At 42.6% G+C, this 13623-nt stretch overlaps 1 protein-coding gene across 3 annotated transcripts; it reads right to left on the bottom strand.

The window, feature by feature from the left end:
* Positions 1-1185: 1185 nt before the first annotated feature.
* METTL2A (methyltransferase 2A, tRNA N3-cytidine) lies at positions 1186-11503 on the bottom strand. 3 transcript variants are annotated; one of them, XM_081108829.1, is made up of 9 exons: positions 11382-11482; positions 11089-11180; positions 9121-9479; positions 7574-7623; positions 7190-7250; positions 5998-6137; positions 4124-4230; positions 2454-2519; positions 1186-1786 (listed from the first exon to the last, which is right to left on the bottom strand). In XM_081108829.1, the coding sequence occupies exons 1-9, from the start codon at positions 11474-11476 to the stop codon at positions 1629-1631; spliced, it is 1128 nt and encodes a 375-aa protein (XP_080964955.1). In that variant the 5' UTR covers positions 11477-11482; the 3' UTR covers positions 1186-1628. The 3 variants fall into 3 exon arrangements, with proteins under 3 accessions (XP_080964955.1, XP_080964956.1, XP_080964957.1); XM_081108830.1 differs by lacking the exon at positions 2454-2519 and having other exon boundaries at positions 11382-11503; XM_081108831.1 differs by lacking the exon at positions 11089-11180 and having other exon boundaries at positions 11382-11485.
* Between the last annotated feature and the right edge of the window lie 2120 nt (positions 11504-13623).

Below are 13623 nucleotides of genomic sequence, written 5' to 3'. Positions count from 1 at the left end.
TATTGGGACCATTGGGAAAACTTGGTTATCTGTGGGTAAGAGCGTTTCCATGTAAACTTCTACTTCTGATAGACTTATTTGGTGATATAGGAGAATGTCTTACAACAGGAATTACATCCTCTTAAAAGTGATTCAGGAAAAAAGTGACTCTTCCTGTAACATTCTTGGTACTATGCTTTTCTGTAAGTTTGGAATTATTTTAAAAATTGCTTGTCTTTTCACATATAAAATAAAACAATTAGGAAAATATTTAAGTTTAATTTGAAACTCCAAAATGTAGGAATGAGGAATTGACATTTTTTATTTGGTAAAATTAAGAATATATAATGCCCTGGCCAGTGTTCTCAGTGGTTAGAGTGTTGGTTGGAGTACAGAGGGGTTTCGGGTTCGGGCACTTTTATCTGAGTTGCAGGTTTGATCCGGGATGCATTCGGGAGGCAACCAATCCATGTGTGTGTGCGCCTCACCCTCCCTCCCTCCCTTCCACTCTCTCTAAATATTAAGGAAAAATATCCTAGGGTGAGGATAAAAAAAAAAAAAAAAAGGAATACCAAAGGTATTGGTATTGCAACCTGGTGTTGCTTAGTGGTTGAGCATCAGCCTATGAACCAGGAGATCACGGTTCGACTCCCGGTGGGGTCACATGCCCAGGTTGTGGGCTCAATTCACAGAAGGAAGCATGCAGGAAGCAGCTGATGATTCTCTCTCATCATTGATGTTTCTATCTCTCTCCCTTCTCCCTCCCTCTCTTTGAAATCAATAAAAACATACTTAAAAAATATATAACATCATATAACTTATAGACCAGCCGTGGGCAAACCACGGCCCGCGGGCCGGATCTGGCCCCTTTGAAATGAATAAAACTAAAAAAAAAAAAAAAAGACCGTACCCTTTTATGTAATGATGTTTACTCTGAATTTATATTAGTTCACACAAACACTCCATCCATGCTTTTGTTCCGGCCCTCCGGTCCAGTTTAAGAACCCATTGTGGCCCTCGAGTCAAAAAGTTTGCCCACCCGTTATAGACCATAAGACAAAAACACGTAAAAATAATAACTGAAAATAAGCAGAACATAAAAGGTAACACTGATGACGATCACATTCAGAAGTGAAGTGGCTAAAATAAAGTTCTCTCAATTCCTTTTGTGTCAAACATTTAAGGACACAATAAAAAATAACACAATTTTGCTAAAAATGAAGATCCTTTTAATTTTTGGACACAGGTTACTTAGAGAAGGGAAAAGTGCTTAAAACACCTTGGAACCAGGTATTTGCATTTCAAATAACTTAATGAAACATACAGTCAAATGGCACTTTATCATACATGATACTTGCACATGGAAATAATTTCTTGATGCCTTTAAAATTCCCAATTTCCATAAATACTTCGGTTATTAAGATACTATAAAATGGCAAGAAAGATTTTTTGAGATCTCAATAAGAAAAAGCTGGAGGAAAGTATACATTAAAGGGCTTCACAAATAGAAAGCGTGATTGTTTGAATCTTGATAAAAGTAACTTTTTCCTAGGTCCAAGGCTCAAGTTTGTTTGATTCCTTGCACTGTCCAACATCAACAAGACACCAGTTGTGAATATTCTGTTAAAAAGCCAAGGAGCCCCATCCTGTCAGGAGCCAGTGTTGGCCAGAAGAGGTTTGCGATATTTGCACTGAATCCAAACTCGGTACATTGTCAGCTGTTTCCCTCGGTTCACTTGCAATCGGCGATCCACCAGGTTCTGAACCTTTTCCAGTCCAGCAGTCGTGAAAAGTGTGTCCAGTTCATCTAGTTTGGAAAATAGATGTTTATGTATTATGGAACCTGAAGGGAGAGCTTCTCTAAGAGTCAGCTGATAGGGAGGTGTTTTCAAGAAGGGCTCTATGAATACCTTAAAATTACATGTAAAGATTTACCTATATGTCTGTGAAAGTCCTTTTTTTGTTTGTTTTTAAGAAGAGAGATTCTATCACTTTAACCAGGGGCTCAGAAAAATATGTGATCTGACAAAGGTCCCAGCAATGGAGTGTTCTTAAGGCACTGGTGGAGAAGGAAACTGCAGCTGGGCGAGCAGCAGGGGCGAGCAGTTCAGAGTGATATCTGGAACCCAGTGAATGGTGAGTTCCCCTAACTAAGGTGCATCTCAGGCACAACCCAGATTAGAGGGTGAAACAGCTGCCCTGGAGTCTTGCAAAATGGGCTAATTTCCCCGTTTTGAACAATGTGACAGAGAGGAAGGGCAGATAGCAGAAGAACAAGGCGGAGGACTGAAGACGTACGAGCTGAGCCTATCTGGAGAACAGTGAGCAGTTCAGGTTGGCTGTGAGGGACGGGAAAGGACAGGAAAAGGTTGTAAAAGGTAGGAAGGCCAGATGACCCTACTTCTGGAAGTCCACCGAGGAACACTTAATATACTTTGGAAGTATTGACATAAAGATGAGTGTTGTTTCCATACCTTGTGTGAAGAAGTAAACTCTGGTGCCATCACCTCTCACATAGAAATTTTCAGATAGACACTGACCTGCAGAGCAATGTGGCAAAAATCAGAGAAACTTTAAAGCACTTCCTTAAATTTCATTGTCAATCAAATGCACACCACAGATCATCTTCCTGGGCAGAGAACAGAATTCTTCCTTGCTTATACTTGGTACTTTGCAGGGATCTGCAATTTTTCTTCTACAAAGGAATGGTGCTTTGGAGAAGAACAGCCAAAGGGAATAATCAAACTGCAGGCTAAGTAACTTATACATGTGACTCTCAGCTCCCTGGTTCTACAGTTCTGTTTCCTGCTGAAACAGGTTGTGTTTTCGCCTTTTCCCCGATTAAATAAATACCATCCACTCTTTGTTAAAAAAAAAAGGGGGGGGGGGGAGTGAGGAGGGAAGAAAAATAAAATAAATAAATATCAAACAATATCGCTAAATTTAAGTCTAAGCCACCAATACCATTTTGGCGAGTGTCATTTTGCATGTCTCTCCATGTGTCTACACACATATTCATATATATAACACATACTCTTTATATGTTAGACATGCTCTCCCTTCTGCTGCTAACTCCCGACTGTATATCAATTTAACACCCTGGTGTGTAATCCTTCACCTTTTGAATGTCAACATAATCTCACTTGCTTTACTTACCTACGTTTCTCTCCCCAGCTACTGTTACATGTGGGCTCAAGTCTGAAATACTCATCTATGCACTGCTCTTCTCACTTGGAAATAAAATGGAACACCTCTTCCCAAGACCGGCAGCATGCCCCTATAGAGGCACTCACTTTGTTTCCAAGATATTGCTCATGTATGTATTATGGCTGGTTCTTGAAAAATTCCCAAAAGGACTGTTGGACTGAGTAGATAATATAGGGTAGCTTTTTAAAAGGCCATAACAGAGTGGCCAGTGTGGCTCAGTGGTTGAGCATCGACCGATGAATCAGGAAGTCATTGCCTGGATTGCCGGTCCGGCAGGGCACATGCCAGGGTTTCAGGCTCAAACCCCAGTAGGAGGTGTGCAGGAGGCAGCTGATCAATGACTCTCTCTTATCACTGACATTTCCATCTCTCTCTCTTTCCTTTCCTTTCTGAAATCAAAAAAATAAATAAATAAAAGGCCATAACAATTTGTTTTACCAGTAGTGGAGAAACATCTCTTTGAACCGGCCAGTAATAGGTTTAAGAACTGATATCTCATTGTTTCTTTTATTCCCTTGAAGTTTTGTTTTTGGCCATTTGAATATGTTCTTCTGTGAACCAAGTCTAAAATATTCCTTCCCTGCTTTTTGGGTGGGTCACTGATCTTTTCCTTATCGATTTGCCAAGAGTCCCCTGAAGAGCACAGATATTAAGTCTTTATCTGTTTTATGCACCAAAAAGACTTGTCTTTTAACTTTTTAATGACATCATTTGCCATCACATTTAAAATTGTTTATGTAATCAAATGTCTTTTTCTAAAAATAGCTCTTTTAAAAGTAGCGGCCTTGGTTAAAAAGACCTCCCTAATACCTAGATTATACAAGCCTTCAAAAACAGACCATCCTTGTCATGTACGAAGTGGTTTTACATATGAGGCTATAATTCTAGTGTCTATTCTGATGGCAAAACTATTGTTTTGATTATAGTAGCAAAATACCTTTTTTAAACCGAAGTTGAGCCATGTCATGGCGGCCATAGTCTCGCAGAAGCATCATCCCTCCAGGCTTCAAAAGCCTGCTCAGCCTACTGATAGCCTTCTGCATCCTGTGGGGTACAGGGAATGAAGATCAGGCCTCTTTAAGGATAACGTTCCCTTTCTTTTTTCTAAAAATATTTTTTATCAATTTCAGAGAGGAAGGGAGGGATAGAAACATCATTGATGAAAGAGAATCATCAATAGGCTGCTTCCTGCACACCCCCTACTGGGGATGGAGCCCACAACCCGGGCATGTGCCCTGACAGGGAATGGAACCGTGACCTCGTAGTTCATAAGTGGACACTCAACCAGGTTGGGCAAGATTCCTTTTCCTTGCTGCATATTCTAAAAAGACCGTGGACTTCCTAACCCTGAAGTCTTAGATCCTCTGCCCTTGCTTTAGTCAGAACGGGAGCAGACATCCAAACTTCTGATGTGCCTTCTGGGGCCTGCTAATAACTGAGGATAACCTCCTTCTGTCTTAGGGCTCCACCATTGGAAAAGTGGCACACTCTGCCTGGCTCACTTCCTTCTCCTCCTGGGATTGCCTCCTGAGGAAGCCATCCCTGCCCTGTGCTCCCACCACCTGCTATGGGACTCTAGTGAACTCATCGTCCTTTCCCCTCTAAGCTCAAGCTGTTTGAATGCAGAGCTTTCCATTTGTTAAGTAAAGACTGAACCTCAAGAACTTACAATTTACATGGTGACAGTCAGTATGCAAATGATAACTGAGCAAAGTGCTTCATATTTCCTACTGCACTTTTCATATTGAGGCGTGGTACAGGATTCTGCTTTTCTAACTTCAGAAGTATAAACACCACAAACTTACAAAAAACCATCTGAAAGTTTATTTAACTACTGAATAACTTATTTTTAACTTTAATGCTGCATTTCAGTCCACGTAAGTTTTTTAAAGGTGTAGCATTTAAACTTCTGCAGTTACTAATGTTTTGAGCCATGCCAGGCACTTTAGGCTGTTCTGTATCTACTTTTACTGCACACTCACAATATTCCTGTCAGGTCAGATGACTCAATGCTATTCTAGAGGAAAGACGGGCTGGAGAAAATTAATCACTCCCCCGGGTCTCCAACCAACACTGCTTCCTTGAGACGGTATTTTACTAGGAAGACAAGATGTCTATGTCGATGCTTTAACGGTATCTTTTAGGGTACAGCAATTGTCTTTTACCTAAATTGATTTTATGAAATTCTACTATACTTGTTTTCCACAGAACTCAAGTATCAGAGAATAGCTGAGTTAGGCTTCACTGTACATTCTGTGCTGTTAATAAGCTTGGTTTATGCCCTTGCTGGGTAGCTCAGTTAGTTAACACAACATCCCAATATGCCAAGGTTGTGGGTTCAATCCCCGGTCAGGGCACATCCAAGAAGCAACCAATGAGTGTATAACTAAGTGGAATAAAGCAACGTTTCTTTCTCTCTCCTTTCCCCTCTCTTTAAAATCAATAAAAAAAAGAGAGAGGAAAAAAAAGCCTTGGTTCACTTGAAAAGGCCAATAATGAGATGTTGAAACAGCATGCTGAGATTATCAATATGAAATTTCTCCAAATACCCATTAAAGATGTCCCCCCCATTCTTTGGGGATATTATACCATAAAAATGAAAAGAAGAATCCACCAATGAAGTCAATAAGCAGTTTTAGAGGCTGAAACAAAAGTTGGACTTCAAGACAAATTCAGGAAAACGGTTGAGATGCTTCTATCACTTCAGATGGAGAGGCTTCTTTCTGTCTGTCAGAACATTTATTTTTATTTAGGGCCCAACTGTGATATCAAGGTCCATGACTAAAGCTTTGCTTTTTTTATACTACTTACTTGTCTGGAACAATCGCTGAAAGAACAAATATGAGGATGATAATATCAAGACTATCCTTGGGAATCGGGTAACTCTGATCTTCATCACACAAATCATGAACAAAGGCAAAACACCTTGCTGCATCATATGCTGAATTTGTCTGCAGATAATTGGAGGAGAGAGACACCACATGGGTTAGAAAATGTTCACAGAGCCTCAAGGTAAACTAATCTTGCTTTAAGTCTAACTGCAGTTACTTCCCTCTGAGGAATAGAGCTCTAATCATTAAGGCACACATTCCTTTTTTTGTTGTTGTTAATCCTCACTCGACGATATTTTTCCATTGATTTTTTGAGTGGGAGGGAAGGGGGGAGACACACAGAGAGAAACAGCAATGTGAAAGAGACACATTGACTGGTTGCCTCCCGGTTGGGGATCAAGCCTACAACCGAGGTATGTGCCTTTGATCAGAATCGAGCCTGGGACCCTTCAGTCCGCAGGCCAACGCTCTATCCACTGAGCCAAACCGGCTAGCAAAAGAGATTACGAGCTGGGCTGGGTTAACCAAGACCGGAGTCTTTGGTACAGTCATTCTGGTGAGGTTCTGAGAATACCTGAACAGGGTGGACTTGTAAGGAACTGGGAGGGGCAAGCATGTGGGGGCCATGTGCAAAACCAGGGAAAACCTACTACAGAAAGCTAGTCTGCAAAGAGAAAACTAATTTGAAAAAGGTAAGTGAGCACTGGGCAATGAGAGATAGGACACTATGAACTCGAGGGAGGTGTAGTGATGGAAGGGGCGGCAACGCCTCACTGGCAAGCCAACTAGCCTTGATATCGGACACCGCTTCAGGGCTGAGTTTCAGTCCTGGCTACACTTGATGCTCTTGGGTTCTATGACATTCCACTGTACTGGTTGAGTTTGTCTACATGTTTCTGCGACTTGTAACACAAAGAACTTTGGCTGAACAATCATCTCATTTCAATCCTTAAAAAATAAGTTAGGAGAGGTCATAAGAGCTGCCCGAAGTTACACAGCTGGCAAGTGGCAGACTCTGTATTTGTCTGACCCTCTCCTCTCCTCCAGGCTATTTCAGTAAATCTTTGACTTTTAGACCACAGTACAGTAAGGAAATAGCTAGAAACCATGATTTTTAGAAGACCCTTCCCCTTTAATCAGTGGAAATTACTGAAAGGAGCCACTGCACTTACCTTGACCAGTTGTATAGCTGTGGAAGAAAAATCACAACAGTAAACAAAGAGTCTTGGGTCACTGAAATGGGAAGAAAAAAAACAGCAGAAGAATTACATTACAAACTGGATTATGTCTATCCTCTTTCCTGAGTAACAGGGTTAAACTATAACAGTACCATATACTAACAATGTAAAAGGTTTAAATCTCACTGATTTCCTTGATGACAAAGGTTAACATATAAATCAGATTAAGTCAAAACAATCTATAACTGGATAATGTAGAAATGCAAATCTCCTGTAACCTATGGCTCCCAATAACCAGTTATATTTGATGTAAAACTTTTGATAAACAACCCCTCACTTTCCTCCTATTTGCTGTCATAAACTTCACAACATACTTACTTGTTGATTTGTAAAATTGGAAAGACTGTGTTTCCCACACCACAACCAACCTGCAGACAGAAATGAATTATTAATCACAGAACTTTCCAAATCAATTACCAAAGCTAGATAAATAATCAACAATAGATAATCTTGCCCACTTGTGTTAGGGATGATGTAGTGACCAGAGCTAAACAGTATCTATGACATTCCCTGACCTTGACCTCAGGAACAAGTACAGAAGTAGCATGGGCTTTTATTAGCCGAAGGGTCTAGAAAAAAAAGGTATGGGTTGCTTTTACTTTAAAAAAAAATTCATTTATTGTCAACAGGGTTGCTTTTACTTTTTCTTTTTCTTTTTAAATATATTTTATTGATTTTTTACAGAGAGGAAAGGAGAGGGATAGAGAGCTAGAAACATCGATGAGAGAGAAACATCGATCAGCTGCCTCCTGCACACTCTCCACTGGGGATGCGCCCGCAACCAAGGTACATGCCCTTGACCGGAACCGAACCTGGGACCCTTGAGTCCACAGGCCGACACTCTATCCACTGAGCCAAACCGGTCAGAGCTGCTTTTACTTTTTGAATTCTAGTGAATGGTCCTGTAGATGAATTATTTTCATATTGAGCTCTACTATATCACAGAAAAACATTTCTAATAGACTGGGAAAATTTAATGAAAAGGGAACCATGATTACAATGTCCTTAAATACAGTACTGGGTGTGGCAATAATAAAAACAGTGACCATTTACTAAGGGCTTACTATGTGCCAGACACTATTCTTAACTATTTTACATAAACCATTTCAACACATCCTCAAAAAACTATGAGGGAAGGAGGGAGGGAGGGAGAGAGAGCCAGAAGCCCCATTCTGCTTGGGGAGGGTAAGAGGTACAAGGCCATGCCACAGGACTCAATCTCAAGGCTAACCAGCTTCCAGTGGAGTAGGTAGTCATCATTTGTGAATTTACATTACAGCACCGAGCTAGACACTTTTCCAGGTCTACCCTGGCCTCTGCAACACCATTAATAGAAGTTGCCTTGGTGCCTGGGACTCTTCCAGATGGCAGGTGCAATACAACCTGTAACTTTCAGATGCAATATGATGTCCTAGGTAGTACCTCAGGTGATCTATCTTTGTTTGCCACAACCACCAAATATCTTGGTCTACATTTAGGGCATTTCAGTTAAAAAATGGAGGTGAGGCTGGCCAGTGTGGCTCAGTGGTTGAGCATCAGCCCATGTACCAGGAGGTTGTTGGTTCAATTCCCAGTCAGGACACATGCCCTGATTGCGGGCTCGATCCCCAGTAGGGGGCACGTAGGAGGCAGCCCATGGATGTTTCTCTCTCATCGGTGTTTCTATCTCTCTCTCCCTCTACCTTCCTTTCCCTGAAATCAATGGGGGAAAAAATTTTTTTTTTTTAATGGAGGTGATTCCTGGCCAACATAAGGGTCAAGTCTTCTGCAGACAGATGTCACTTTGTGGTCAGCCTCTCTATGCTGACCATGTGCACAACATTACAACTTTTCTAGCCTACTACCAGGACAAAAAGAAAAGTTACCTCGAGTATTCGGTAGGTGGCTGAGGATCCAGGAAACTCATCAGCAGAGATTTCCAAGTGACTGAGTTTCTGAGTTACCTTCTCTTCCACAGGAAGAGTCTGTGTTTTATGCCCAAGGCTGTTTGAAGAGCACTTGTGCTGTTCTTCTGTTATTAAACCGGGTCCATCCGCATTGCTCCCACATTCAGGCACTTCGCTCCTCTTATTCTCTGAGAGCAAATCCACCAAGTGATTTTGGTTCTGAATAGGTGCCAGCTCTGGGAATTCAGTGAAAAGCCAATGCCTGTCCTTGAAAAATCCATTTTCATGGATTTTGTAGAAGTCATTCCAATATTTGTGGGCATTAGTCTCATAATCAACTGTAAATGTTTAAGAAAAGATTTTAAGAACCATTTCTCAACATTTTATTTGTATCTACTGTCAACTGTCACCTTGCCATCAAATGTCATTTTATACTGAAAGTATCCTCAATGAGAGCCATAGTCTCAGAGATGGAGATCATTTAGTGCTAGACCTATCATACGTGAATTCCCTCCATACCTTGCCCTTCTATGGAGTCCAACTTCTGCCTAGGCAGAACTACCTATCAATTCTTCTCCCACATCTTTGGATGGCTCTTAGCTATCAGAAAAGTCTAATGTTCAAAAAAAAAAAATCTGTCTAATAACTTCTGGCCAAAAGGTCCCACCATTTCTCAGGACCATACAAAACAACTCTTTCGTGCTTGAGGGCAGTCATTTCCCCTCTAGATCTTCTTTTACAAGCTAAATATCCCAGGTTCTTCCGTTTGTCCCCCATGTGAACTCAATGGTTTTGATACAGGCAGCTCTTCTTTAAATATGTTCCTTTGTCTGTGGTTCTTTAGAGTGTGGATACTAAAAATGGAAAGAAGGTAAGAGGAAAACAGAATGTTGACACGGAAAAAATGTCTTCAGCCGAGTAAGAGTTTCAACGACAGAAGACAGGATATATATACTAAAGAAGCGTGGACTGTTTAAAAGAAAGCTTGGAGGTGATCAAGCTTTGTTGAAGGTGATCAAGGGTGCTCTAGATTTCAGTTTTCTGCTCGTTGCCAATACAGGACCTTGACTAGTGTAGTAGAAGAATAAAAATCTAAGAAGTCGGGTTTTAGTTCCACCACTGCTACTACCAACTGCTTACCTCTGGGTAAGGCACTTCATGTCCTGGGGTCCAAGTTTCTTTAATTGTAAAAAGAGGTTATTGGATCACATGATTTTCAAATTCTCTTTCACCTTTAACTTGCTCTGTCAAACTATGCAAGGTAAATATTTTGTAACTGGGATCTTCTAATTGTTGCACAGAACTCTTTCAGTGGGAGCTACTCTCCAACTGCTAGTCCTACCTTCAATCATCTCTTAGGACACAGGCCCAACATAGAGTTTTAGCGTCTAGGAATATTTTGCAGTGAAATCATCCCCCTCTCCGGAAGCAGTCTCTTTTTCTTTGGCCAGACTTCTCTCCATTCCGTTTCTCCCATCTTTCCCTGCCAGGGGCCCCAAAGCCTCACAGCCAGTACACAAAGAAAAGACACATAATTCACCCGTCATTAGTCCCCTCTTCCAACATTTAGAAGCCAACCACTTGATAGCTTCAGTGGTAACATTTCCTCAGGCAAAGTGTAATCATGCGGAAAATACCTCCTCTAAAACAACCGTGGCGATTGCCAGAGGCCAGCCATATTAATACGGGTCTAGTCAACATAATTAAAAATGTAAGCACTAGAAAACAGTATCAACCCTCTTCCCCCCCCCCCCCAAAAAAAAACACCCTCTATGCCCTAACATGACTTGACCGGGGTACCCCATTTCCATCCTCGCACATCTCCTGTTCTACCCCCGAGCCCAGTTGAACAAAAGGCTCTCGGCAACCTCGGGTGTCCGGCCTCCCGGAGGGCGCGTCCAGCAGGTCGCTGGGCGGTGGGATCCCCTGAGAGACCCCGGGGCGCACCTTGCTTCTCCGGGCAAACCCGCTGGGTGCTGTTCTCCCGGACTTTCCGCTGCGCCGCCGCGGCCTGCTCTGCCGACCACTCCACATTGTCCCTGGGAGAATCAAACAGCCGCTCAGGGGCCTCGCGTCCCAGCTGCGGACAGGCTGGGTCGCCGGCCTCGGAACGCCCCTCCCCGGGGAGCAGAGCGCCTGGCGGGCAGCGGGACCCGTGGCTGCGGCCAGGGGCTCGGCGGGGCGCCCAGGGCGGGGGGCGGAGGGCGGGCCGCCGGCCGCACGCGGGGCAGGGCGGTTACCAGGCATTGTGGTGGAAGACCCGCGCCGGGTCGCTCAGCAAGCGGCTCCCGAACTGCGGCCTCTTCGCGCCGGACTCCGGGCTGGAGTCTGCCATGATACCGGAGCCGGAAATACCTGCCGCTCCGTCACGCGAGAACTTCCTGCGGGCCACGCCCCCTTCCGGAGGCGCGGGGTCCGGGCGGGAAAAGAGGGGGCGGGGCGAGCCGGGTGGCCGGGGTCTGGGTGGCCTCTGGTGGACTCGCTTGGTGGCGAGAGGGCGGGAGACGTTCCACTGGAGCCCCCTTCCGATGCTGGGATCCAAAAGGTCCCCGTTGCACGCAGGTTGGAAGGCAATTCCACGGTAGAGCCGATTGGCCAAAAGAATTGAGGAAGGTAGCTCGCAGCGGGAGGAAATAGGGCAATTTTCCAGCCTCTAGAATCAGCTTTTCATAGTGCGAAAAGCTATGAAATATCCATATACAATTTGGGGGGTTGGGGGAAGTATAGGAAATAAATAACCGAGGAGAATACTTTAAAGTTTTTTTTTTTATAACCTGTTTGAATTATCCATATCCAAGCTTATTTTGCACAGTCCAGAATCAGCCGTGGGCAAACTACGGGCCGATTCGGCCCGTTTGAAATGAATAAAACTAAAAAAAAAAAAAAGACCGTACCTTTTTATGTAATGATGTTTACTTTGAATTTATATTAGTTCACACAAACACTCCATCCATGCTTTTGTTCCGGCCCTCCTCCGGTCCAGTTTAAGAACCCGTTGTGGCCCTCGAGTCAAAAAGTTTGCCCACCCCTGGTCCAGATCATGCACAGATATAGTTTTGTGACATGAGTACATCTCAGCCTTACATTTCTATTTGGATAATTACTACACACCGATTCTCACAAGAGCCTAGAAGAAAGTAGGCTGTCAATAGAAGATAAAGCTAGTTGAGATGATTTCCAGAAGAGGGATGACTACCATTTGGGAGAAGAGAAGGATTAATGACTTGAGGAGAGCAGTACTAGACTTAGCACACGGGTAACCAGTGATCATTGTCTCCATTGCAGATTCTTCCCATAGTCAAAACTAAGGGGAGCCCTAGCCGGTTTGGCTCAGTGGATAGAGCGTCGGCCTGCGGACTTAAGGGTCCCTGGTTCAATTCCCGTCAAGGGTACATGCCTGGGTTGCCTTGATCCCCAGTAGGGGGCATGCAGGAGGCAGCCAATGAATGAGTCTCATCATTGATGTTTCTCTTCCTCTTCCTTCCTCTCTGAAATCAATAAAAATATATTTAAAAAGAAAAAAAAAACCTAAGGGAAGCAATGAGATTCTTCTATACCTCGCCCACCAAAGAAATGGGAACAATTCCCAGACTCTCTCTAATCATCAAGAAAAATACACGAGTGAATAAAAAAGATAAGATAGTAAAGAACTTGTACTTTATTTGAAGACAAAAGACTCTTGCATTGTCATAGTCTTTTGAAACAATTTGAACAAAACTCCTTTCCAAATAAATACAAGGATTTTTATCTTTTCTCAAGGCTAGCTGTTTGCAGATATGATGGTTGGTTTATGCTTATTCTTGGCATCTTATTCTCTCATCTACAGACTTTTTTTCTCTCCCTACACCAAAAGCTATTAGGGCTCAATTGCCTCACTTTGTAATTTCTTGCAGAGAGCTGACTTTTCAGTTACTTATGTTAGTTTCAATAATTGGAGTCTTTAAAATGTCAATCAAGTTGGGCCCTATTGATGATATGTGTTTTTTTTGAAAATTTTTAATTATTTTATTTTCCCCCATCACCTTGTATCCTCCTTGTATTCTTCCACCCCCACCCCATGAAATATTTTAAAGTATCCTAATACTTAACTTTCATACAATCATCTTTGACCTCTACAACTAATTTTTCTTCATCTTTTGAAGCACTTAAATATTTTCTTCCGAAAAAAATTTGGAAGACATGGCTGATGAATCCTCTATCATTATCAGACTTCATACCACCCTTTGTTACAGAGGAGCTAAGGGTCCCTCTGCTGGTGAGTAGTGAGAACTCTACTAGCTCAGTGGGTGGCATGGGTTCAAAGGATGTAAAGGTTAAGAGCTACAGTTTGGATTATTGCCTTGGGTGTCAACCCGGGGCAGAGGTAGTTAACTGTTTCATGCTCTTCTTTCAGTTTCAATCAGTGGAAATTTTGGTTGGTGTAAGTATGTGCTCTGGAACGGAAGGGCTTGGGGAAAGCACCTTGCTGTGATAATTTGCTTT

Source organism: Myotis nattereri, assembly GCF_964212035.1.
Source record: "Myotis nattereri genome assembly, chromosome: 16".
Lineage (NCBI taxonomy): Eukaryota > Metazoa > Chordata > Mammalia > Chiroptera > Vespertilionidae > Myotis > Myotis nattereri.
Note: the sequence above shows the minus strand (reverse complement) of the source record. Positions and strands in the feature narration are given on the sequence as shown.

What these genes read in the sequence shown, in the direction of transcription:
- METTL2A (XM_081108829.1), bottom strand. Translation starts at nt 11,476, where the DNA reads ATGGCAGACTCCAGCCCGGAGTCCGGCGCGAAGAGGCCGCAGTTCGGG. An exon ending in GGTTTGCCCGGAGAAGCAAG is followed by an intron (nt 9,480 to 11,088) that starts GTGCGCCCCGGG and finishes AAACATTTACAG; the next exon opens with TTGATTATGAGACTAATGCC. An exon ending in TCAACTTCGGTTTAAAAAAG is followed by an intron (nt 2,520 to 4,123) that starts GTATTTTGCTAC and finishes ATTGCTCTGCAG; the next exon opens with GTCAGTGTCTATCTGAAAAT.